This window comes from Sitophilus oryzae, unplaced genomic scaffold, assembly GCF_002938485.1.
Source record: "Sitophilus oryzae breed Bouriz unplaced genomic scaffold, Soryzae_2.0 scaffold_1714_pilon_pilon, whole genome shotgun sequence".
Taxonomy (NCBI): Eukaryota; Metazoa; Arthropoda; class Insecta; order Coleoptera; family Curculionidae; genus Sitophilus; species Sitophilus oryzae.
In genome coordinates this window covers 270,932-297,798 of record NW_022146407.1, presented here as the reverse complement: position 1 = coordinate 297,798, position 26,867 = coordinate 270,932, and the positions used below count along the sequence as shown (strand labels likewise).

Here is a 26,867-nt window from a genome sequence, read left to right as displayed (position 1 = left end):
TCACTACCGGTTTCGGGGCCCTACCCCATCATCAGGTGAGCTTGGGTATTTCCACAAAACGACGAGCACAGCGCAGAGTATATACATACGACTTGTCATAATAAAACTGCAAGAAATTTATTTTCCATTATATATTTTGGGCTAGCCGAAAAAAGCCTTTATTTACTATCGATAGTTGTGCCTCGGTGGTACGAAAGTACTACCATTGCACACAGGCCGCTATCTCGCGATGCGGACTTAATATCTTACCGCTACTTTACGACAAGTCGTGTTTATATACTCTGCGCTGTGCTCGACATATTGTGGAAATACCCAAGCTCACCTGATGATGGGGTAGGGCCCCGAAACCGGTAGTGAGAGCAGGTTGATCCACATTATGACGAACACAGCGTGGAATTAATTTCTATATTAGCAGTTCAAGGCAAGAAACTCTTATATAATTTTAATTATATACCTAAGAACTGCAAGAAATTTATCTTCCAGTAGATAGTTAATTGACTAAAAAGATAAATTTGGAAAATTTTTATTTTTTTAAATTAATCATAAAATTTTCTTCGAAAATATGATGATTGATGATGGTTTGGCACAAAAACATTTGAAATTTATGATTTCCGTCTATTAACTATTTAGTCAACATGTTTAATTTATGTCAATGATGACAGGTATTGATAATTTCGATTTCAAATATCTGGAGAACTATTACTCGTAGCGATTTTTATTAAGAGATCTTTTTTACGTTAAAAACATCGTAAATGTACATTTTTTTAATTATTAGTTTTATACAGGTACGGACGAAAAGTTATTACTCTTCAAACCAGTTAAAAATATGTAGGTGGCGCCCTCTACAAGTAGGAGCCATATTGACATCAAAATCAAATTTTTCATACCAAAAAACAATCAGACACCAATTTTCATCCAAATATTGATGTTACTTCAGAAATTATTTGGAAAAAATCGAAATAAAAATGAAACTTCTACACCCTGTATCTTCGAAACTAAGCATTTTAGGACATACATTTATACGAACTTTTTTACATATTTTCATCTGCACAATATACTGCTAAATTCCGGAATGCTCTTTCCGGAATACAGTTTGGACCACCCTGTATATTCGGATTATTTATTTTCAATATATGAAGAAGCACGCACACCGTAAAATCTTTCATACAATTTTACTTTAATTATTCTTGTCTAAATTTTAAACGATTTGGTATAATCGTATTAAACAGTAGTATTTTAAAACCAGTGTTCATAAAGATTACTTCTAAAAATATACTTTAAACCGAAGGGAAGGTTTGTTATCCAGTTAGGGCTTCAACTTATCGCTAAGCGGATAACTATAATATTACGTAACCTCATGAATTTACTGTATTGTATTGATTAATAAACAATTATCTCTTTAAATATAATAATAATCCACAAGAAATCATTTCTTGAACTTGATTTTGACATCGGATTTTGATGATTGAACGATAGACAATTCAGAACAAGCTAATGATGGTTATTAACGTCTAAACCTGTCTTAACAGTGTTTCCAACACCAAAGTTTGACTCTTTTTAATTGTGTTATTACTGTCGACATTGACGACGCCATTTATCTTAGATAGGAACTATCAGAAATGCCATCTTATTCGATATTCAGGCAGTATTAAAAGCGGTCATCTCAGTCATCAATTCGAAGTTAGTCAAAGAATGCCTAGAGAAACTGAATAAATTAGACAATTACAATAAGGTCCTCCTACTGTGGGTGCCAGCCCACCCAGGTATAGAAGGTAATGAAAAAGCGGGATGAAGCGTGAAAATGAACAACCACAACCGTATCCTTAATATTACGAACAGCTGCAGCAATTTGGGGTTATATTTCGATACTGACTTAAGATTTTCAACACATGTTAAACATATATTAAAAAATTCATATATGAAATTTAAATTATAAAATAGAAAACAAATTTCTTGCAGTATAGGTATATATAATAAAATTATATAGGGATTCTTTGCCACTTAACTGCTGATATAGAATTTGAGCCTTTACGCTGTGTTTGTCATAATGTGGATCAACCTGCTCTCACTACCGGTTTCGGAGTCCTACTCCATCATCAGGTGAACTTGGGCAGATCCACAAAATGACAACCACAGCGCAGAGATAGTTAATTCTGACTTGTCGGAAAGTGTCGGTTAGATATTAAGTCCCGAACGGGAGATGGCGGCCTGCGTGCAATGGAAGTACTTTTGTACCACCGAGGCGCAACTATCGATAGTAAAAGGATGGTAAAGGCTTTTTTCAGGCAAAGCCAAATTATAACAGAAAACAAATTTCTTGCAGTATAGGTATATATAATAATTTTTTATAATACATTGCAGCAATATAATTCCTTTCCGGTTTGGATAGAACTCGACTGTAATATTCTATCACTCGTTCTTCGCCATCTTGCACTTGTGATAGCACTGCACCTATGCCGATGTTGCTGTCGTCTGTGTCCAGGATATACCTCCCTTGTTGTTGTGGGTAGGCTAGAATAGAACTTGAACATAAAGCCGTCTTAAGTCTTCCAAAGGCTACATCACAGTCGGTGTTCCATTCGTAGCCGACTTCATCACCTGTAAGTCTATGTAAGGGTGCAGCTATATTGGCAAATCCCTTGACAAATCTTCTGTAATAGGTGCATAAACCCAGAAAACTTCTAAGTTCATGTTTGTCGCGAGGTTTAGGCCAATCCTTGATTGCAGCGATTTTCTTCTGGTCAGTGTAAATTCCGTCTGCTGAGACTACATGGCCCAAAAATTCCACTTGTCGCTGGAATAAGCTACACTTCTTCGGGTTCAAGTACAGGTGAGCATTCCGTATGCGGCCGAAGACTTCTTCTAGATTTCGCAAATGCTCCTCAAAAGTTCTTCCCATAACCAATACATCGTCGAGGTAAACCAAGCACGTTTTCCAAGTTAATCCTCTTAACACCACCTCCATGAGACGTTCGAAAGTGGCTGGAGCATTGCATAATCCAAACGGCATGACCTTGAATTGGTATAGTCCGTTTCCTGTAGAAAAAGCCGTCTTTTCTTTGTCTTCCTCGTCCAGACCAACTTGCCAGTATCCACTCTTTAAGTCGAGAGTGGAGAACCAGCACGAACCTGCCAGTGTGGTTAACGTGTCGTCTATACGTGGCAGTGGGTAGCTGTCCTTCTTAGTGACGTCATTGAGCTTCCGATAGTCCACGCAGAATCGTGTACTACCATCTTTCTTCGTCACCAAAACAACAGGAGATGACCATGGACTCGATGATTCTTCGATAACTCCATCTTCTAGCATCTTATCTACCATTGTCTCCATTTCTTGTTGTTTGGAAAGGGGCACCCTTCTAGGACGTTGTCGAATCGGCTGAGCATGACCAGTATTAATCCGGTGCTTCACAAAATCCGTTCTTCCACTGTTATTTTTCTCAAAAATACTGCCATGCTTTCGCAGGAACTGCTTAGCCTTCTGTTTCTCCTCAGATGTTAGGTGATCCCATGGCTGTTCTAGATGTTTTAATGTTTCTTTGGATGCCATTTGTGTAACAGCTGACGACACTTCATCACATCGGGTGACACTTCTTACAGGTTCGCAGATGGCTATCTTGTCACCTTTTTGAATCTTGACACAATTCGGGAAAACATTCGCAATTCTGATCGGTATATTCTTGTCGGTGTTCACCAATGATTTTCCTACTAAGTACCTATCTTGTTTCTTGTCGCCACTTTTTACCAGTCCAACACAGCACCCAGCGATTTTCTCCACTTTACCGAATACGATCTTCTCGGTATTACCAGGTATCACCACAGTTTCCGCTGATCTTACATCCATTCTGCCTGGTCCCTCGTCTGGAGATAACATGAACTCTTCATATCCAATATTTAAGATATTTCTCTGGTGATCGAACGAAAATCCATGTTGACGAATCATATCCATGCCCAAGATGAAGTCATCTTCAATATCTGCCACTAAGACGCTATGCTGAAACTTCAAATTTCCTAACTTCAGTTCGACGATAGCCTTTCCCCGTGCAACGGCCATTTCCCCCGTAACTGTACGTAAACACACTCTTCTTCCCAGAGACATCAGCTTCAATCCTTGCACTGAGTTAGCCCGCACCAACGATACCATAGCGCCAGTATCCACAGTCATTCGAATTCCCTTTCCATTGACTTTCGTCGATCACCAAACTGTCAGCGGTTCTTCCTAGACTCCTAATGGAAAAAATCCTGGGGGCTCTGTTCTCCCCAGTCAATACTCGCCCCTTAGTATTGACTGATTTTAGTTTTCCTGGTGCCTACGTTCTCTGGATGGTGAACGGGATCGCATTTGGACGCGGCAATCCCGTTTGATGTGGCCATTCCTGCCACATCTAAAGCACCTTATGTCCTGGGATCTTCCGGTGTTGTTGACTCTCTTGTTTATTAGTAGCTCACATAGTTTGTCGACTTTCTTACACATCTCCTCCAAACCCCTGTGAGTGCTTTCGGGCTGTTCCTCGACCGTTACTGATCTTATCTTCGGTCTAGGGATGGCGCTAAAAGCAGCTTCACTTTCCAGCGCCCTGACCAGTGCTTCGCTGCTGGTAGAGAATCGGGATATTTGCAGAGCCCTCTGTAACTCGTTGTCCCTCAGTCCGCTGATAAAACACTGAGCAGCGAGTTCCTCCCTAAATCCTTCCGTTGCTTCAGGATACGCTAGGTGTACCAGCCGACGTAAGTCTGCTTCAAATTCCTGCAGACTCTCTCCGGACCTCTGCAGGCGTGTCTTGATCTGGGTTTGGTAAAGTTGGCGTCGATGTTGGTCGCCATATCTTCTGTCCAGTGCAGCAACCAAAGTTTGGTATTCCTGCTGTTGGGCTGCAGGAATAGTTTGTAGCACAATTCCAGGGCAGGGCCACGCAGCGCGATGACGAGTGCCGCTGCTTTCTCCTGGTCAGTCCATCGGTTGGCAGCAGCGGCTGCTTCAAACTGGCGGTGGTACATTGTCCAAGTAGTTTGTCCATCATAGGTCGGGGCCTTGAGGTTCGCAGTTCCAGAGACGCCAGGTGTCCTTGCTTGTACCTTGGTCTTCTGTATGTCCATCTCTAATTTTTCCATTTTCTGCTGAAGGCGTTCCTCCAGATCTTCTACGACTTCTTGGAAATGGTTCTCCTGTCGTTTTTCCAGGTCTTCAAAATTCTTCTGTAGTCGAAATTCCTGATTTTCTAAAGTTTTCTTAAGACGGTCCTGATCTTCTAGTCTTTCTTTTTTGGCGGCGCGTTTCTATATCTTCTAAAATTTCCTCCATTCATTCTTCTGACGACTTTCTAAATTGCCTAAAATTTTCTCAAGCCGGTCCTGTTCTTCTTCTTTGTCTTGTTGTCGTTGAATTTTCATATCTTCTAAAAATTTTCTCAAGCCGGTCCTGTTCTTCTTTGTCTTGTTGTCGTTGAATTTTCAAATCTTCGAAAATTTTGTCTTGATTTTCCAGAATCTTCAGTAGGCGGTCTTGTTCTTCTGCTCTTCTCTTTTCGCAGCTCTCTTGTTCTTCTGCCTTTTCTCTTCTCATATTCTCCATAAAATCGCCTAATAGTTTGCTTACTTCCTCCATTTTCTTCGCTTGTTCCCTTGTACCAACCATAAAAATACTCTAATTCGGTCTAAAAATCTTCCAATCCACTTAATTTCTTCTTAAAATCCTCTTGAATCGCACTTCCGACACCAATTGTTCGCACTTCCGACACCAACTTCTGACACCGGATTCCGTGGGTCCACTAATTTAAACTCACGATAAAATACTTAACGAATTTATTTTCTCACTTTATACACAATTACTAACTTATAACACACAACAAACTAACTATTTATAAGATTCCTTCACCAAATTGTCCGATTTTCAATTTCCACGCGGTATATTCAAATTTCAAAACTGTCTCCCAGTTGTCGATGGCTCCGGCTTATATACTCTATTGACTGCTTCTCGAAATTTCCCCAATTCTCGGAAAGCGTACTTCTTCATACCAGACAATTCCATTGTCTGATTCCCTTACTTCTCGACTTGACTAAAAGATGGCGCCTGAAAAAGTCTTTTAATTTCTGGCGGATACGTTGCGGTTGTGCAGGCAACCAGTAATACATTTTAGCCCTTGACCTTGACAATATGAAAAAAGATATGTTTCTGAGCATCTGAAATGGAATTATAAGGATAATCGTTAGGGTGTCCATTTTTTTAACGAGAAACCGTCAGTAATCGCGATAATTTAAAAACTACTTTAGATATTGAAACGTATTTTCTTATTTTGAAATTCGGATCTTTTACAAGACGTTTAAATAAAAAAAATTCGTAAGGCTTGTTTTTTTTTATTCCAAAAATTAAAAAGAAAAAAGCTATTTATTTTAGTGCGTAGCTTTTTTTTAGCATAACTTTTTTTATTTATAAAGATTTTCACATACTGTCTACAAAGAAAATACAGGGTGTCCCAGAAATAAGTGCAAGGATTTTAAGGGGTGGTAGATCTCGATAAAAGAAACATATTTTTTCCTTATCCTTTTTCAAATAAGTCCAAAATAACAGAGTTATTTTACTTTGAAAATTTCCAAAAAAAAATGATTTTTTGCTAAAATTTTTAGAACCACTGGATCTTTTCGGGATTTTCTTTGTTGTAAATTTAATCTACTACCTATGTTGCCATTTTATCAAGAAATTATTTTTTTAAAATAAAAACTAAAAAATATCCAAAAAAAATTTCAAAAAATTCCGAATTTTCAAATTTTTTTTTCGCAAAAAAACCTTATAGGGGTGTTTCTGGGGTTGAACTATACTACCAGTTAAAATACTTGCACTTTTCTCTGGAACACCCTGTATAGCATAAATATTAAAAAAGGTTTTGAACAAAACTACAGTCAATTATTTCTAATGGATTTCGGGATATCGATTTTTGAATTCAGAGTTCTAATAGCGCGACCAATGTCGAACACCAACTCAATTCCACTTATTTTTTTCAAAAGTGCAAGTGTTTCTAATTTGCACTTAAAAATTTACAAGCTATAGGAAAAATTACAATGATTCGTTAATAAATAAGCAAATAAAGTGTCATGAGACTTAAATCGTGAAGCTGAACTCATAATGTACATCCTTCACTAAAATTTCAAGAGCTGATTCCGTGGACCGCACCGGTCTACCGCGCGGACCGCAACGAATCTGCTATATCCGCTTCCACGTCTCTTAGCAATGTGCACAGTTTCTCGGTTTATTTTATACATTTGGCAACGTTTTTACTGTTCTCTTTTTGTTCAGTACATTATATACGCATTGCACTCTTCTTACATATGGAAATCTCGACCTAAAACTAACCTTTGCCAGCCCTTAGTTTGGTACACCGTGTATATATTACAATTTATAAGACAAACTGTTTCCTGAATAATCTATGTATTCAAAATAAATTACTTCTCTAACAAATCATCTAACTCGATTATTACATATATTTTTTCTTTATTATTTCAGTGCACCGAAATCATCAAAATCTTGGAGCAAAATTCGCACGGCTCATTGCACTACGTTAACCGATCCCGTCCTACAAGTGAGCAGTCAAAAGTTTTATAATAAGATAAACGAATCTTCCCAAGTACACTTAGAAGCCTACAACGTTCTTTTAGATTCCAGCAATAATCTGAAAACTACCATTAAAGAATATAAATTTTTGTTGTTGCAACGAGAGGAGATCGTGTCGGACAACTACGACACGCTTATTGTTAAGTACAACGATTACGACAGCACTAAAGTAAGTTTATACAGGTTGGCCCACTTTTCCAAGACATCTCTATTCTCTAGATTTTCTCTGAAAGAATTTCTCTCTATTTTTTACAGAATACGATACACAGGGTGAGTATTCTACGATGTTCTCTTTGGGTATCTCGGAAATCATCTCTTTTCTCTAATTCCATTATAATCTATTTTAGACAGAAAGTTTTCAGATAATCAGTTGTAGATAATCACATCCTTAATTAGATTGTGTTTTCCGTTTTTTTTTCTAAAGCCTGTCATTTTTGACATATGACACAAACATATATTTTTTTAAATGGAACGGTCACCATAATACTTGTGTCTAGCCCTAGCAGGCAACTATTAAGCCCGACCAATCACGTTAGAGTTTTTGACAGACACAAATGAATTAACACCCTTCAAATACCCAGGCTAACCACCAACCTGATTGGTCAAGCTTAATAGTTGACTGCTAGGGCTAGACACTTCTCACCATAATTGGCCATGACTTCATAAAAAGTGCCATTTTTAAGCTTTCGAGCGATATAAGCTATAATTTTTTTTTTCGAGAAATTACTGAGTTATAGTCAATGGGCTCTTTCACAAAAAATAAAATACCTAATTCAAGGACAAAATCTGAAATAGAAGACTATCTTCAGTATATTTATCCAAAAAAAGTAGTTCCATGACATTGAATAATTTTTTTTAGGCCCTCAAAATTGCTTTAATTTGAAATAATTTTAAAGTGCCAATTGATGACGTATGAAAAATACGCCCAATCACATTGCAGAACCGTGCTCGTGCGCCAGCCGACAACTGGCAACATTGCGATTTGATTTGACCAGCACCACCTCAACTCAAAGCTAATCAACATGATATGGGCAAGGCAAATATGGCGGCGAAGGCAGCGCATTATTAAACTGTTTACCTTTAACCTGAAAAGCCGGTAGTGGTTTCTCGTTCCGATTGCATACCAGAAATAATTAATTATCTCTAGTTTGTTGTGCTTCTGCAACACGTTTGTTTAGTTCTTAGTGTTCAGTAGATGGTGTGATCAGAAAATTATGATAAAATAACAGTGTAATAAAAATCCAAACCAGACATTCCACATAGGGAACTTCAAACTTTTGTGCTTGTCGTACTCCTCTATTATTAATTATTTTAAGGTAAGAATTAGAAGTATTTATCAAGATATTACACCTAAATGAGTAAAAAGCCTTCGCCGCCAGTCTGCATAGTACTACCTGCATAATGGTTACTTACAATAATCAAAAGATAGGTATTAATATTTTATTGTAGCATGCCTTTTACATGCTCTGTTCCAAAGTGTCACGGGAATTATAGAGGGGGTCCCAAGGTTTCTGCTTTTATATTCCCCAAAAATGACGAGCTTCGTAAAAAATGGTTGACAGCTATTAAAAGAGATAATTTCACTCCTACTAGTAGTTCTCGGGTAAGAAGTGGCATTAAATATACCTCAAAAAGGCCAAAGGCCAAAGCCTCTGTTACCCTAGTGAGGATGTAGTTATGGCTACTGCTTACACTTACCTCACTATAAGTAAAATATTGAAAGAAGAATCAAGCTTTTTACATCAAAAAGATCACAGAAAGATATTGACAACATTGGCATTTGAAAATATAAATGGCCTGGATGTAAGTCTTTTTTTAGGTCACAATTGCCCCTCACATACGTCAGAATTTATTATTTAATCCATCTTGTTCAGAATATCCAATATTTTATTGAAGAACTATGCAAAAAAAAGGAATGACGTCTTTACCACAAAGACAAAGCCCTATGTAAAGAGAAAGAGTAAAGAAAACTAAGCTAAGCGGAAGTTTGGTTTAGTTTAGTTTTTTTTCTATATAAAATCTTGAAACACATATTATATTTTTTATTTATCCTCACCTATTATAGTTTAAATTTATTCCCATTCGTGTAATGCTGCAAAACATAGAAAAAATATTCCATATTTTTTGACCCAAGTCAGTGCAGTTTATAATTCTAAGAGCATTTACCAAGGCTTTTACTAAGACAAGTAACTTCCTATACTGTCCATAATAATATATATTTATCAAACGTTCAGTAAATTGTAAACTATGGTAGGTAAGTGTTTGCAATTGAATATTTAGTTTATATTGCTATTTTTTGTCATATATTTCTGGTTATTTCTTTTTCCGATTATTTTGGACACCCTATATATGCTACCTCAAGTTTGAATATTTTAACAGTACCTATTTTCTGAGAAAGCAGACCTTTTTATAAAAAGTAACTAACTGATTTCATAAAAGTAATAATACAAAAAAATCCATACTCATGTAGAGAACTTTTTTAGACTCCCTGTATATTAAAAAATTATTGAAATATTACGTAATCTAACCCGACATTCCTGTGAAATGCCGAAAATTGCCGTAATTTGGAAATATAACAGGTTTTAAAATACGCGCCAAATAAAGCACTTCTATCTCCGCCATATTGGTTGAATGGCTTTGTGTGGAGGTGGTGGTGGGTCAGCATGGTGGCCCGGCCGCAGCCGTGTTGCCGCTTTTCAACATGCCAGGTGTGACGTATTAAAAATAAAGTGCGGATTTTTATTCTGGGCTTTTTTGTTTTTATTTATTTTCTTAAGAACGACTTCAAATTTTTCGAAAGTGAGATAACAGAAAATTCTAGAATTAATTGCTTTATTCAATTATGCTAATTCCAAAATATAGTGAAAGAGCCCATTACCATCTTTCCTGAGTAATTTCACTTAGTTGGTATGGTATTCTTATTCTGTTATGATTTGTAACTCATAAAGAGACAGAAAATTTTATTAAATGGTTCTTTACAATTTCCATTGCTGTGCATTATTTATTTTTAGTTTGTAACTAAAACATAAAAAATTATATCACTACATACACTTTAAGTTATTTTATAAAATGCGTTAAAAAATTCGCCATTGTTTATAAATGCATCTTTTTAAAACTGAAAAAAACTGTGCCTCTCTTAATTCATAAGTTCTTTTGTAAACCTTGCTGTTAAGCATACCGCATAAGAACATCTAAAACGGATAGGTCAGATCATTGAGGAGGCCCAGGCAATTGGTCCAACTCTTCCTATTCCTGAGTTTGCATAATTATGATATAAATATTTTTTAATATTTCTTTTATTATAGGAGGAGTGTCATAATGAGAGTCATGTTGGCAGTGGCATAGCTAAGCGTGGGCGAAGTGGCCCTCGCCTAAGGCTTCGCCTCGCGAGGCCTCTTTAAATGCGATACCACCAAACTTAAAATCCCTTTTTAATATAAAAATAAAATAAAAATTTAAAAAATATTGGCCACTCTCGTCAGTTTTCTGAACATGAAAGAACAACGAAACATAATTCCTAGCTTTGCGCTTTAAAAACACACGGTAGCCTTTCGCATATTTAAACTTGGTGACTCAAGTTAATGAGTCGCTAAAATAAGATTTGTCTATGAACTTGGGATTCCCCGTTCTTTTAATGAACTTTTGAAGCACTGTAATGCTTTAATTGTAGTACTTCAAAATGGGAAAGCAGACATAGAATCTTATGAGCTTTACAAAGAACTACAACTTTTAGTGCCTAATCTACCAAACTCCATTAGAGTAGATATGTCGTGTCGAAGCATGTTTGGTAAGATTATTTTAATTTGTAGATTTAGGGAACGAAAGCAAAGCGGCCTCTATGATGCGACTTTGCCCACATCTATATTAATCCACGCTACGCCACTGCATGTTGGAACCACTCTATTGTTGCGCGAATCTCTAAATTTAACTTTTTAACATGTCTTGAAAACCGTTCTCTAAAAAGCGTAAAACGTTCACCGGTCAACATATCCTCGAAAATGTATGGCCAAGAAAAGTTGAACCAATAATCCTACTCGCTTTTCTTTATTTGAAAAATTCATATTTACAATTTTTGTTTATTTTAATTTACAAAGTTTGGATGTGACAGTTTGACATTTCTGAGAGCAACGACGATAAACTTGTTTCCATGGCTAACTAAGTGAAATTGTTTAAAAATGATACGAATTGGCTATAACTCAGTAATTTTTCGAAAAAAACATATTATAGCTTATATCGCTCAAAAGCTTAAAGAATGGCGTTTTTATGAAGTCATGGCCAACTATGGTTTCCATTTAAAAAACATATGTTTGTGTCATATGTCAAAAATGACAGGCTTTAGAAAAAAAATCGGAGAACACAGTTTCATAAAGGATGTGATTATCTACAACTTTTGTCTGAAAACATTTTGTCTAAAATAGATTATAATGGAATTAGGGAAAATTTTTAAAATAGCCGAAATGTTTTTTTTTCGAAATGTCTGAAGAAGCCATGAACTTTTCCAAAAATCTGAAAGGCGCATATTTATGACCCCAGAAAATTGCTATTCTTTCCCCATTTAACCGACTTTCTATCTGCAGTAGTTTCCAAGATTAGATTAGATTATCCATAGAGAACATCGTAGAAAATTCACCCAGTATATATAGGATGATATACATATTTACAGGAAACTTTTACCGTATCCGTACCAAACCAAACTTATGTTCGCAAAAGTCTCATTTTTCTTTCATTTTCAAAACATGCGTTTATTATTAGAGACTAGTAATATGTCCCCGGGTTGTCTTTACATGGTAGAGTAAACACTTTTTTATTATTAACTTTTTGAGAAAAATGCACTCTTCATACAAGTTTTTGCTTGTCCTAAAATGGTTATATCCCGTTTATACTTTACCAAATTTACATACCTTTTTAAAGAAAAATACAAAAATATGAAAATATAAGTACAGGGTGGGTCAAATTCGACGCTTTTAAATGGAAACACCCTTTTCTATAGGAGATAGACAAAAACTAATATCGGTGTCTGGAGCTCAATTTTTGTCAAAAACATGATGGTGAAAACCGCATATCGATATCTGTTACCGTTTCGGAGTTACGGAGTGTTTTTCAAAAATATGCATTTTTAACAAATCGCTGTAACTTTTTTGCTATGGAAAATTTTGTATTTTTATGAAAACATTTCCAAAGCACCTTTTTACGTAGAATTTAATGGTTTAAGTATAATTTTTTTAAAATTAATAATTTAAGATTTATCAAAAGAAAATTTGATTTTTTATATAGGACACCCTGTATATTTTTAATAATAATAATAATAATAATATGTTTATTTGCAGTATCAATTACATTTTTACATAAGTTTTTACAAATAAATATTAATTCTGTTGATACGCAAAAAGGAACTGAAAAAGAATTAAAAAAAGATCTAGTCCAGTTCCCGTTTTTTTTTAATAATATATAAAGTAATGTGTTTATGGTCTCTCTCTTGATCTATTAATACTTCCTATTCATCAACTGTTAAACTTACAATACATTAAAGAAGAAAAAAAAATACACTATATAAATACAAAATTTAATCTTAATATCAGTCGAGTTACTATTATTCTAGAAAAAAAATATATATATACACTATAAATAAAAATTTAATCTTAATAGCCATCAATTTACTAACTAACCTAACCTAACCTAAACAAAAAAAAATCAACAAGGCATTTACAATATTTGTAAGATCTAGTTGCAAGACATGGGGCAAGAGGATGCATTATCAGTTATTTATTTTAAAATGAAGTCTGAAGGAGTTTGGGGCTAATTTTTTTAGTTCAGTTGGTAATGAGTGAAGTGGGGGTGAATACCCCCTCATAACTGCGAAGTATTTCTAATTCTTGTCTAGATTATGAGGAAGAATAAGGAACCTTTTTGCAAATATATCCATAGGATTAGATCCATGGACACAAAGTCAGGCGGCCTCGACGGCCAACGGCTGTGATATTGATTAGCTATTCAATTATTTTTGAAATGGGCTGCAAAAATTTGCTGAGAACTTCAGCGTTCAGAGGCGGTGCGTCGTCTTGCTGGAAAAATATGTTTTCGAGTTCCATTAAGGGCATATCATCAATAAGGGGTCCAAAGCCTACTAATTAAAAGTGGCAAATTTTTAAAAATTCTGTATTTCGAAGGGGATTATAACAAAATATCAAGTGTGCTATATTTTTGGAAAGTTAATTTTAAATTCTTTTCAGTTAATTAAAAATATAGAGGGTGTCCCAAATAAAAAATGAAGTTTTCTCTTGATAACTCTTAAATTATTAATTTTAAAAAAATTATACTTAAACCATTAAATTCTACGTAAAAATGTGCTTTGGAATTGTTTTTATAGAAATAAAAAAATGTTTCATAGCAAAAAAGTTACAGCGATTTTTTGAAAATGCACATTTTTGAAAAACACCCCGTAACTTCGAAACGGTAACAAATATTGATGTGCGGTTTTCATCATCATATTTTTGATGAAAATTGAGCTCCAGATACCGATATTAATTTTCGTCTATCTATATTAATTTGACCCACCCTGTACACTCAAAATACAACTACATCTTATGTATAATCCTTTTATAAAGATTTTTTCAAAGATTCTGTAGTAGCTCCACCCTGTACATGAAAATAACAAAATTTTACACGGTATTATACAAATATGATTTTTTGTTTTTAGTTTTTAAAAAGAAACCCCTACAAACCCACTTCGAATCTTCAAGAGCTCTGCGCCGACAACATCAAACTTTGGAATTATTTTTTGCTCACGTTCAGTTGCAAGATCGCCATACAGCAGTTCCTAAGCAGGAAACACCATCATCTTCGAGTGCGTCGGTTTGCCGAGCTGTTTTTCCTTGTTTACAATCCGAGAAAGTCGGCGTTAGACTGTTACGAGACGAAATACCACAAGTACCTTGTTATAACGGAGTTGCTCAAAAGGTAGCATAACTTTTTATTTTTTAGAAATAGTCATATACTTAAACAGCCTAAGCCCACGGCCACACAGCGTTTTTAGCGTGAAGCGTCTTTAGCGACTAAAATAAAATAACAGGATTATATAGCAGTGGCCACACCAAAAGCGTGTAGCGTTCGGCGTGTCTCGCAAAAACGCAAATGAAAACAAATCAGTTTGTTTTCTGTAGCGTCTTTAGCGTTTTCTAAGATGAGTCCCCGTCATAGGCGGACGATATATTTAATAATATAATAAAAATAAATTAAATAGTATGCATTTTTTTCATTTTAGGATATTATCTAAAAATATTTTTATAAAGAACATCTACTGTTTAGGAAGATTTTATTAAATTCAAAAATTTGAAGGAAATGTTTGAAAAAGTGTAGTTTAAAATGTTGAAAAAGTAATAAATTAAAGGAATATTTTCTTACGCGTCGTTTTTTAACGTTTTTGACGCGTAAAAAATACTTTTTTACGTGTAACAAATAGTTTTTTACACGTCAAATATATTTTTTTGCGTAAGAAAGGTTTTCTACCAGAAACAGTAAGTTTTTGACGCGTAAAAAAATAGTTTTTACGTGTAACAAATATATTTGTATACGTAACAAATAGTTTTATACGCGTAAAAAATAGTTTTTTCCAGTAACAAATAGTTTTATACGCGTAAAAAATAGTTTTCTACCAGTAACAAATAGTTTTACACGCGTAAAAAATAGTTTTCTATCAGTAACAAATAGTTTTATACGCGTAAAAAAGAGTTTTTTACGTGTAACAGTTTTATTCGCGTAAAGTAATAAAAAAAGTTTTTTACGTGTATCAAATGTTTTTTTTTACACGTAATAATTTTATTCACCTTTTCAAAATTTGTATTAAATAATCAATATTTTTGATAAACACGTGGACTGCTCACAAATATACGTCGCGTCACTACGTATTTCTAAGCCCTTAACACATTTCGTTACAACGAGCTTGTGTGTCAGGGCCGACTCACTAGCTCGTATGTCACGGCCTTCAATTTTTACTCCCAGCGCGCGTAAAGAAGTTTCACTCCATAATGTTTCATAAATCATGTCCTAAAATTGCATTAGCAACTAGAAATATTTACTATTCTATTATATAATTATAATTATTTATTATATTATATTATAGTTATAACTTATAGTACTAACCACAACACTACAACATAAAAAAACTATACACATATAAACTAAAATTCGTAAAATAAATGGCAAATAATAATTATTATTTTTACACACACCATTGGTACTAGCAGTAGATTGTGTTTATCTCCGAATATATGCCCCGGCCCGTCCACAATTCAATCCCAGCGTCTTCTATCTTCGTCTCTTCAGCGCTAACGGCGCCGACCTCGCCTATCTCTTTCTCACAGGATTGATTGTTGGACGGGCCGGGAATCCACGAGCTTGCAACGTTCCTAATGGACATCTTAATAGAAACTGCAGACCTGCCGCGTATTTTGTGTGTTTTTATTGAACACAAATGGAAAAAAGCGCTTATAACGGTAAAATCGCAAAAAGCGCTTGAGACGCAAAACGCTAAAAACGCTTTCTGTGTGGCCGTGGGCTAAGGCTGAAAGTCATAATAGAATATTTTTATTATATGGAATTTTATTTTAGGATTTTTTTAATATACAGGGTGTCCTAATATTCCGTGAACTGCTACGTATTTTTAGAGCCACAAAATAGTTAATTGAACAGTATTTATATCTATACAAAAGTGCTTCTTTTATTCGTTAGGGTGGGGGGTTGGTTTGGTTTGACTTGTGGCACTTACTTAACATTCCATATTTTTGCCAATTAGATTTTAATGCTTGATGTTGCAACAAATGTTTGTGGGTCAGCTTCAAAAACATTTTTTTCTTAAAAACCTGTGTCAAATAACGTTTCTTACAAGAAACAGAAAATGTAGTAAATACTAGGACATTTTTTTCGAAAATCAAATAACTCAGTCGTCGTCAAAGTTACAAAACAGTTCTACTGTTGTGGTTATAAAAAATAAATTATGATTAATTAAAATAATTTATGTTGTGGTTAAGGTAGTTTGTGAAAGTAATGTTAAAGCTTCTAGCAAAACATAGAGGTAAATTAACTACTTTTGGTTCCAAAAATACGTAGTAGTTTCATGATTATGGAATATTGAGACACTTATGTTGTATAACATTGAAATAATAACAACAAAAGGATAATCATATTAAAACATATTATGCACTTATTAAAATTTGTTTTTTTTTATTTAAAAAAAATCTGATGTTCACAACCTGTTGTTCCTCATACTTACATTACAGTTTTATTGTCTATATATTCTGTAAAAAAACTTTAGTGACCTTAATTAACATTAAACATTACATTAAACTATGCGAATTTGCATGTTTTTACAAAGGACAAAAAATGTAGTAAATACTACATAAACCTTTGGACATAAAATTAATTCGTCATTGAAATTGCAAACATTTCTACTAAAACTTTTGTAGGGGTGGGGGTGGGTTTCTCGTGCCCCTGTCTTTTTATAGATGTCAAATCGTCACCCTAGAATAAGATTGTTCTATAGACCATTTCAATGAAACTGAGAAAACAAGGTTTAAAGTTTAAACTGGATATCCGTAAACACTATATACCAAAATGGTTCTATTAAACATACAAATTAAAGGTAATATAAAAGCCTTTCAAACATATGTATTTATTTTACTTTTAGAAGCTTTATTTAAAAGATATAAGTGATTTTAGATTTGGATATAGAACAAATGTGTCTATTAGCTGTGCATTGAACCGATTTTAGGAATATAGAACAAAATAAGGGGATATAGAATAAGATAATACTCATTTTAAGCTGATTTATTTATATTTCAAAATATTATTTCAACACAAAATAGCTGAAGTGGAGACATTAAGACATTAACTAAAAACAACATACAAAAATAAAAACCTAAAATACAATAGTAGTAATTATTCGTCTGCATTGTTTATTAAAAACGTGTTTTTAAGGTAAACAGTTCACATAAATATAAGTTTTTAAATATCTTTCGTTTTCGAGATGCATGGTGTCAATGTTTTGAGAAAAAATGTTTTTTTCATAATATCTATTATGAAATTTCATACACGTCTTTTCACCACTAGGCGCCATTTTTCTATACATAACGGCGACCCTGTATAACTATGAAATGTTGACATAATTTAATTGTGTTTAACTATGAGTTATATTTGTTTTTAACGATGTATTAGAAATAGTAAAACAGTATTATTTTTTATCTAGGTCCAAGTATATGCAGCTTTTGCCTCCTTTGCCAGTTCACTGCAGTTTTCTAGATGGAGATTGTGCATCAATGCCTATTATATTTGAAGACCAATATCAGTACCCCTTTAATTACGACAAAAAGACTTACGAGCAGTACGCTGCTCCCAAATCCCAAGGTAAAATTTATATTTCTGATATTACAAATGAAATTCGGTAAAGTCAATTCATTTTTAGATATCTTAGAACCAACGAATTTTAAGAGATCGAAAACAACCGATAACACCAGCTGTTCGTGCGGCATCGACGTCTGGGAACCGCAAAAACAGTTCCAGAAAATAGGCGGCCTTTACAAATGGGATGAGTGTTTCAGCAACACCGTCCCAGCTAGGCACAGCAAATCCCTCGATCACCTCCAAGTCGCATCCAATAACAGTTTTCACATATCCATGTCCAACATCCAAAACAACACAACGAGCTCCAGCCAAAAGAAGTATGTCGATAAGCAACAGCAGTCCCGCTTCTACAAGATACAGACGTTGAAAAATGTCGCTAGCGAGTATAGTTTGAAGCAGGATAGAGGGAATTTTCTGGAGGTTGAAGCGAACGAACCGGACGTTGTACAGCGGGTGTGCGAATGTCCGATTAATAACTTTAGATCGCTTAATATCAGACACAGTAAAAAGTATAAGAAAAGTTCTGGAGGCATGCCTAAGAAAGAAAGTGTGGAGAAAAATGAAAATGAAAGAGTAATGGTAAAATCCGCAAGTCACACAGCGAGTGAAGGATTATACAACATTCCTCGATCAACATCCATGCAAACATTCTCGCCCAAAAAGAAACCTGCCAACGACGACAAGAGATTCAATTCGCTGATAAATCAAAAAACGCGAAATCAAACGAGGAAAACCGAAAATCTCACCGCGATCTCTAACGGCTTTGCCTTAAACAACGGCGATAGTGTTAAAAAAAGGAAAGATAATCAAAGTTCGAAATCAAAAATATTCGAGATAGGCTCGACCAGTAGCTCGACGGAGAGCCTGTCTCAAACCTTCTTCCAGAAAACAGGGTCGTCTAGTAGTAGTCAAGTACTGAACGGGGTGTTGCGCAAAGTGCGCAGTACTTCGTGCCTGTCCGAAGAAATGTTCCCGTTGCTCGTCTCTTCCGGAACGGAATCACTGCCTAATCTAAGTCCGAAGTCGGAGGAGAAGTACAGGTATCCGAGCATGAAGTACTACAGTAGCTGCTCGTCGTCCACCAGCGAACAGAGCGGTTGGATAACTTCCAGGTAAGACAGACGCTAGTTTTTGAAGCTAGTACTTAACGTAAATATGAAGTTCTTCATGTCTTTTTATTTATAAACTATTAATAGAAATCTTTATCTCAAGGCGTGAATACATTTTGCAAACGTTCATTCGGATTCAGGAGGAAATCTAAAGCCGAAAACACATCTAGCGTGTGTTACCGTTTGTTCGTATTCGGGAGTAAATCTTACTCAGACGTCTTAAAATGCTTTAAAAAATGTGTTTGATTTTTTAAAATTTGATGCCCTCTTACAAACAACTAGAGATGTGTTGTTATTTAACTATCTGTTATTTTATAACAGTTATTTAGAAATAACATAACGCAACCGTTAGAGATCGACCGCTTGTGAAACGAAGTCGGCGCTCTACATCGCCACGAAATTCTATACGGCTCGAAGCAATTCCAAAAAACAACTAGTATGAAAAACCTTTTATTTCAACAACCGTCGATAACGGGCGGTGGCATGGCGCGTCGATAGTCGAGATACAGCGGAGTGGGGAACGTTGCTGCATCGGTCGATGTCCGTGTTGAGTTATTAACAGCTTAAAAATAACAGTATATAAAATAAGCAGCTTTTTTAATCAGTTGCGAGCATAACGCATAGTGGTCGAGATAACCGGAGTGGGAAAGTAACGCTGCTGCATCGGTCGATTGTCGATGTTGGGCTCGCACCAGGTTTGAGAATAACGTATAGAAAATAATCAGCTATTTTAGATGCATTGTTTTTTAACCAGTTACGAGCATAACGGCCGGCGGTCGAGATAAGCTGAGTTGAAAAATGATAGATTTTTCGTTTGTGTCCGTCGATCGCGGTGTACGGTGGACTTAGAATTTAATTATTTAGCTTATAGCATTTACCAAACAAGATACAACACCATCAAGGAAACAGTAAATGTATAAACATGTAAATATACAAACATGTAAATAGATAGACACAGCTGCTATATGTAAGTAACAGTAACAGTTTCAACTCTTATTTAAAAATATCGGTTTTGCCCACCACTACAAACAACGCATTTTTGCAGAGACGTAAATTTTGTTCAATCAAAAAAGGCGTAATATTTCTATATCTACGGAATATTGGTGAAATAATGACAACAAACTGATAATCATGTCAAAACATATTATGCACATTTTGTAATAAAGTTCTTTGATGCTCACTTCTTGATGTTCACAAGACTGAATTTTAACTTTTCTCTCTTTGAACTTGTTATTATTTTGAGAATAAGAACTAATGTGTGATACTCAGTTAGGCTTAAAAGTTTTAGCCAAGACAATTCAGCATAATTATGAGAAACATGATCAAAACCCTTCAGCTCAAATATATGAAGATGTATCAGAAACTATGGGGTTTCATTTGAAAAAAGTGACTTATATGATAACTCTTTGATGGCTTGATTGCTACAACCAATGACCATGAACATACAAATATTTCGAAATTTTATTTTTAAAATAGCTAAGTATTAGCATTTGATATATAAAACTATAAATAAAATGTGAAAGAAGTATTTCTTTTACCTAGTTTGTCATTAAGAAAAAAATAGTCTCCGGTTGTCAGTATAAGGTTGTTGTCAGTATTAAGTGCCGATATATTGTAGATATTTATACAGGGCGAGTCTAAGGGCTAGTATATTTCGACCCGAGAGAAACGATTTTGAGGATTTTTTCGCGAAATTTTTTTCAAAATTTGGAATTTTATTGAAATAAAATTTGGAAATTTTTTTAGTTTTTAGTATTAAAATATAATTTCTCGATCATATGGCAACATAGGTAGCGGATTAAATATAAAAGAAAGAAAACCCAGAAAAGATCCTGTGGTTCTCAAAATTCAAGCAAAAAACATATTTTTTTGGAAATTTTCAAACTAAAATAATTCTGTTATTTTGGACTTATTTGAAAAACGGTAAAGAGAAAGTATGTTGCTTTTATCGAAATCTCCCAGCCCTGAAAATATTTGCACTTATTTAAGACTCACCCTATACAGGTAAACACACGTTGCTGTTATAATATTCAAGTCTTTTCTTTTAGGAGCAGTTCAGTCGCTTCGAGTACTGAGATACCAAATCCTGCCACAAGTGCTCTAGAATCAAAACTAGATAAGTTACAAAAGAAGCTATTCAATTTAACCGCAGAAACGAAAAAATTAACCAAAGTGAATAATAGTGAGCGTAAAAAATGCGATAGTAGAAGAGTTAAGGACAAAACGAATAAAATTTATTTAAATACCTCTCTGACAAACGAAGTGAGTAAAGATAAGGAAAAGAAAACCGAAATATCTATTTTTAAAGGTGAGTTGATTACCTTAGATTAAAAAGATAGAGCATACATGGTTAAAACCAAAGACATCTGAATGGGTAAACAGAACAATCCATTCATAAAACTCAATTTTTTAGAATCATACATGGTTTGACACTTTTATGACAGTTAAAAAGAGATGGGTACATAAATATGACAACACGGTTGAGTTTCGTCTATCTTTCTGTCGTTTGGCTCTATCAGTAGCGTAATGTTTTTTTTTATCAAAAATTGATGAATTTTATCAAAAATTGATTGGGATTGCCTAAGACCAATTTTCCATTATAACTATTTTTGCCTGAGGTCTAACTGACGGTAACTCTAATTTAACAATCGAAAGCGCCAACAAATAAGAAAATATAGGTACGTGTTTAATACGTGTACGTGTAAGCATGGCTAAAGTTAAAAAAAAACGTAATGACACTTACCGTCGAAATATCAATTCCGGGTTAGAATAGTCCACCTTTTTACAAACTATGCACTGGCGAACCATCGTAGATAGTTAAGAACTACTTTAAATAGTTTTCTTTGCAATAAACACTAATAATTATTAGAAAGTTGTTCAAAAGCTACCAAAACGTTCAACTACCGCACAAAATTCACAACCGCGCGCTGTCAAATCATAAAATAATTAACTAGAAAGAAGTGTCAACTCTGTGTTAAATCGTGGAAACACGATACGCCACCGAAAGCCTTCGTTGTCGTCTGGAGAACTAATTTTCCAATTGACAGGTTGACATGATAAGGACATGATGGCTTAATACTTTTTTGTAAATAAAACCAAAAATTATTTATTCACATATTTTTATTTGAAATATGGAACAACGTAAATAAATATATAAATATAGAGGATTGTATTTGTTTCAATACCAATTAGTTAATTATATGTACTTTTAACGTAAATTAGTTAAGGTATAAGCATGACTTACAGTAATTTGTAAATAAACACACGTATTCGCAGACTTCAAGGACAGAAAACGGACACACGAACATGAAAACGGGAGCCTTATACAAAAACCAGAAAAACAGAAAAACAATTTTTTATACTAAAATTAACAATGTAAAAATATCAATAGGTATAAAATATAAATATACTGTTTAAAAAAGCGTCCATTATTCCCAAAGAGGCCTGGCTTATAAATCAAAAAGAAGCAAAAAGAGACTTTTTAGTCGGATAACATAATCAGATTATCAGTCTTATTGCATTATTGACAATAAATCGCACATACTGGAGATAAATAATGTTGGCTATAGTTAAAAATGATCTTACCTTGCTGTAAATTGCTTCCATTTTCAGAAAAATCGCCGATCAAAGATATTATAACATGATTTTTATTGCATCTAAAAAATGTAAAAACAGTGTTTATTTACTACCTATTTTTCATATACATGGGACATACCTACTACTGCAGAAACGTCGTTTTCTCCAGGATTCTTCATGTAATATATATTTTATATACTTTAATACCATTATATTTATAAATTTCAACCGAAATATTAAATTGAACTTCCAAAACGAAAGTAAACGGAATGAATTAAAATGGCGTCGAATATTTTCGAATTTGTTCTAGAACAAATCTGAAGTTGTCTCTGAAACTGAAATCTGTCAATTCTAAACTGTAAAGTTAGAAAATAGTTAGACAAAAACAATGCTGTCCTTGTCTAGGCGGCCATACTTGTCGTGAGGAGAATGACAGGAATGACACTAATGACTGTTTCCAATTTTCCTATTTCACTGTCACCCCCCTGTGTCAAATATAAGTTGACTGAAAACAAATGAAAACGTCAAATGTCTGCGTAAATTCCTACAGATTTCGACAATTTCGTAGTAAAGATGAATCCACAGCGATGCCGCTCGTTATTGTAATTTCCTATAATTTCCTTAATATAATTTAATTAGAAAACTAAAAATAATTTCAAAGGTATAATCCTGGCACAATCTATGTATATTAATTATAGTTATATATACCTATACAAATATTTAGTTTAACGTTTCTATAGGTACCCAAAAAACATTAATAACGATAATAACATTTGGAACTCGAACCGTATTCTATGACATACCGCGTAAATCTGTCATCATTGATTTTTGCGGAACACGGTTCGTGATCGCGATAAAATGTAAATTGTTTTGTTTCCTTTTAGTTAGATGTCTTTGGTGTAAACCCCATTCGCAAGATATACATATCGTCATCTTCTATAGTAAGTGTCGTAACTAACATTTTACAGTAGAGCGAAATAAAAAAACGTCTTTTAATGTGATTTATGAGGGTTGTCTTTTATATTTTGCATATAGAGGTAGAAAAAAAAACATTACATAACTTTTAACGGTATTGCTTTTCAAAATGTTCTCCACGAAGAAAAATACAATTTTACATCCGTTGGAACCGATTCGAAAAGAAAAACAACGCTTTATTGTACAAAAAGCCAAAACAGCTTCATCGACAAAGCAAAACAAAAAAAGCACAAAAACAAATATACAAATAATACAAAAAATTTCATACAATACAAATCAATAAAAAAAAAATTACGTCATAAAATTACAAATAAAACATATATGGACATTGCAGAACACGGGCGTATCTAGAAAATTTTACAAAAGGAAAACTGTAAATGGATAAAATCATGTTATAATAACATAAAATCAAGAGTTATAAAATATTAAATACTAGACCTTTAACCAGTGTGTGAGATGATCAAAATATTAAAATTAAAATTCTAAATTGTTCATGATTAAACATCAACAAAAAAGTCGTTTACCGCATATAGGGCTCTCTCCAGTAAGTATGATTTCAGAGCTTTGCGAAATGCGGGAAAGAATGAAAGTGACTTGATATTCGAAATAATTGTACATGAAATGATTGTACATTTTCTTGGCATTGTACAGTATTGAGCCCTTAACTAGTTCTGAGCTCGGGGTTGGCAGATAAATATCGTGCTCCGCATTCCTAAGTGGATAGTTGTGAGAAGGCCTTTCCGGAATAGAGAATATGTGCTTGCGGAATATGTGCTTATATATGTGCTTGCGAGAATATGTGCTTATACTGGAATTGCGTTTTTGAAGGCACTGCATCTTTGGGGACTGGAATCTTTGACTACGCAGTTCAGTCTTACTTTTTGGAAAAAGTCGATAGGACTTTAAAAGTAAAGACTGTTCAACCATCGTTCACCGTTTCATCATTATTTGTCATATATGAGTTTTAAGGTGTGTCTGAGATCAGTTCATATTGTTTAGAAAATTACGTTCCTTTATTATTAACTAGCGTGTACCCGCGACTTCGTTCGCGTCGAATTAATCATTTGTAACGGTGATGATAAAGCAAAGCAAGAATTTCCATTAACATTCAAACTGGATAAAATTTTCTCACATTTATGTCAGCATGAGAAAAAACAATATGGCGATATTATTATATAACTTGGTAATATTTGAGGGGTAGTTTCATCTCGTTGGAATTTGACTTTCGAAAAATCCGTTTGCCAAAAATAAGCTTTCAAGCAGTTTAAGCAGTCGTGGTTAATAAATTACCCAACTTTTTGGAACACCCTGTATAATTTTTTAAAAATTTTCAAAATATGTAAAAAAACAAAATAAATTATGTGTATCCATGCGTTTTCCCGAAAGACTAACTGTTTTTTAAATAACAAATATTGTAATACTTCAGGGGTATTTTCACCCCCTTGGAATTTGAGATTCGAGAAACCCCTCCTTATCGAACTTCTACACCCCACAGTCAATCCGTTTGCCAAAAATCAGCTTTAAACGTCAAGCATTTAAGCAGAATCGTGATTACTCGATGGTCATATTTTATGAAACACCCTATATAAATTTTTAAAAAATCTTAAAATATGTAAAACAACAAAATAAAATATACGTGTTTAGAGTTTTTTCGAAAAACTCACCGGTTTTTAAATAAAAAATATTCTAATTTTGAGGGGTGGTTTCACCTCCTTAGAATTCGAGTTTCGAAAAATCCCTTCTTATCAAACCTCTACACCCTAAAGTCAATCCGTTTTCCAAAATCAGCTTTTTACGTCAAGCGCTTTAAGCAGGATCGTGATTAATCAATGACCAAATTTTTCTAAACACCCTGTATACACTTTTAAAAAATCTTAAAATATGTAAAAAACAAAATAAAATATACGTGTTTAAGTGTTTTTTTTTTCGGAAACTTGGCCGTTTTTTAAATAAAAAATATTTCACCCCCTTGGAACTGGAATTTCGAAAAATTCCTTCTTATCGAACCTCTATACCCTAGAATCAACCTGTATGCCAAAATTGAGCTTCTTACGTTGAGTGGTTTGAGCAGGATCGTGATTAATCAGTGAGTCAGTCACTTAAGGATTTTATATATTAGTATAGATTGAGGGGTCAGTTTCAATCCTTTGGACTGTTGAAATTATTGTAATAATCTACTGTAAAATTTTCAAAATGATAAATGCGACTCTTTGAGTGGAAGGCGCCGGTATAATACAACTATTGTATATTTATGAGTACTGCAAACCACAGCAAGCACCGTTCTCACCGATTGGTCTCGAATTAACGATACTTGAAATGCAGCTCTTTGTAAATAAAGCCATCCTGATCAGAAATTCTGTATTTATTACGCAGACAAAACTTTCAATACTATTATGTAATGATGTGCTCTATCTTTTAATACATTTAATAGAAGATTGACATAGATTCAGTAGTGCATTGTTTTTTACTTTTTTGTGATTTTTAGGCTGTGAAATTAATCAATCTAACCCATCGGGCGTATACGAAGACGATATAGCTTTACCACCTCCGAAACAATTTAGAGATTTGGCATCTCCTTCTAGTTCAATTACAGCAAACGGTAAGATGACATAAGAACGATCTTTGTTTTGACGGTTAAAGAAAATAGTATTAGAAATTAGAGTTTTATATTTTCTTTAATCAAATCGGTACTTCTTCGTGTTGAGCATTAGCAATTTCTATTGTGCTTTCCTCAGCATACAAAAGGCCATACCATAACGTGGTATACTGATGCTTCCATAACCAAAGCAGGGACAGGGATATGAGTATTTAGGCTGAAAACTAAATACTCCGAATCAATGAGCACCTACCCTAGCATCCTTCAGGCAGAAATCTACGCTCTCAAAAAATGCGTACAATTTATCTTAGCTAGGAACTATCGAAAACAGGAAATATCGATATCAAGCAGCACTAAACGCGACCAACTCAGTAACCATCAATTCGAAGTTTGCCAAAGAGTGCCTAGAGAAGCTGAACAAATTAGACAAAGAAAATAAAGTCCTCCTACTCTGGATGTTCGCTCACCAAGGGATAGAAGGCAATGAAAAAGTAAATGATATAGCTAGAAAAGGAGTGAACACTCCACTAACTGGACTAGAACCATTCTGTTTTCCAAGCGGTAACCAACTAAAAGCGGAACTGACAAACCTGGAAGACAGAACTCAGAAATT

General features: G+C 34.3%; 1 protein-coding gene across 2 annotated transcripts in view; it reads left to right on the top strand.

Moving 5' to 3' along the window:
* LOC115881302 (protein FAM135A) overlaps positions 1–26,867 on the top strand; it is a 94,605-nt gene that overhangs the window by 49,956 nt on the left and 17,782 nt on the right. For both annotated transcript variants that reach the window (XM_030898730.1, XM_030898729.1), the window contains exons 6-11: positions 7,496–7,772; positions 14,301–14,560; positions 17,844–18,001; positions 18,060–19,110; positions 21,156–21,415; positions 26,144–26,257. In XM_030898730.1, the coding sequence (XP_030754590.1) occupies positions 7,496–7,772; positions 14,301–14,560; positions 17,844–18,001; positions 18,060–19,110; positions 21,156–21,415; positions 26,144–26,257 (2,120 nt within the window). The remainder of the gene's footprint in view (positions 1–7,495; positions 7,773–14,300; positions 14,561–17,843; positions 18,002–18,059; positions 19,111–21,155; positions 21,416–26,143; positions 26,258–26,867) is intronic.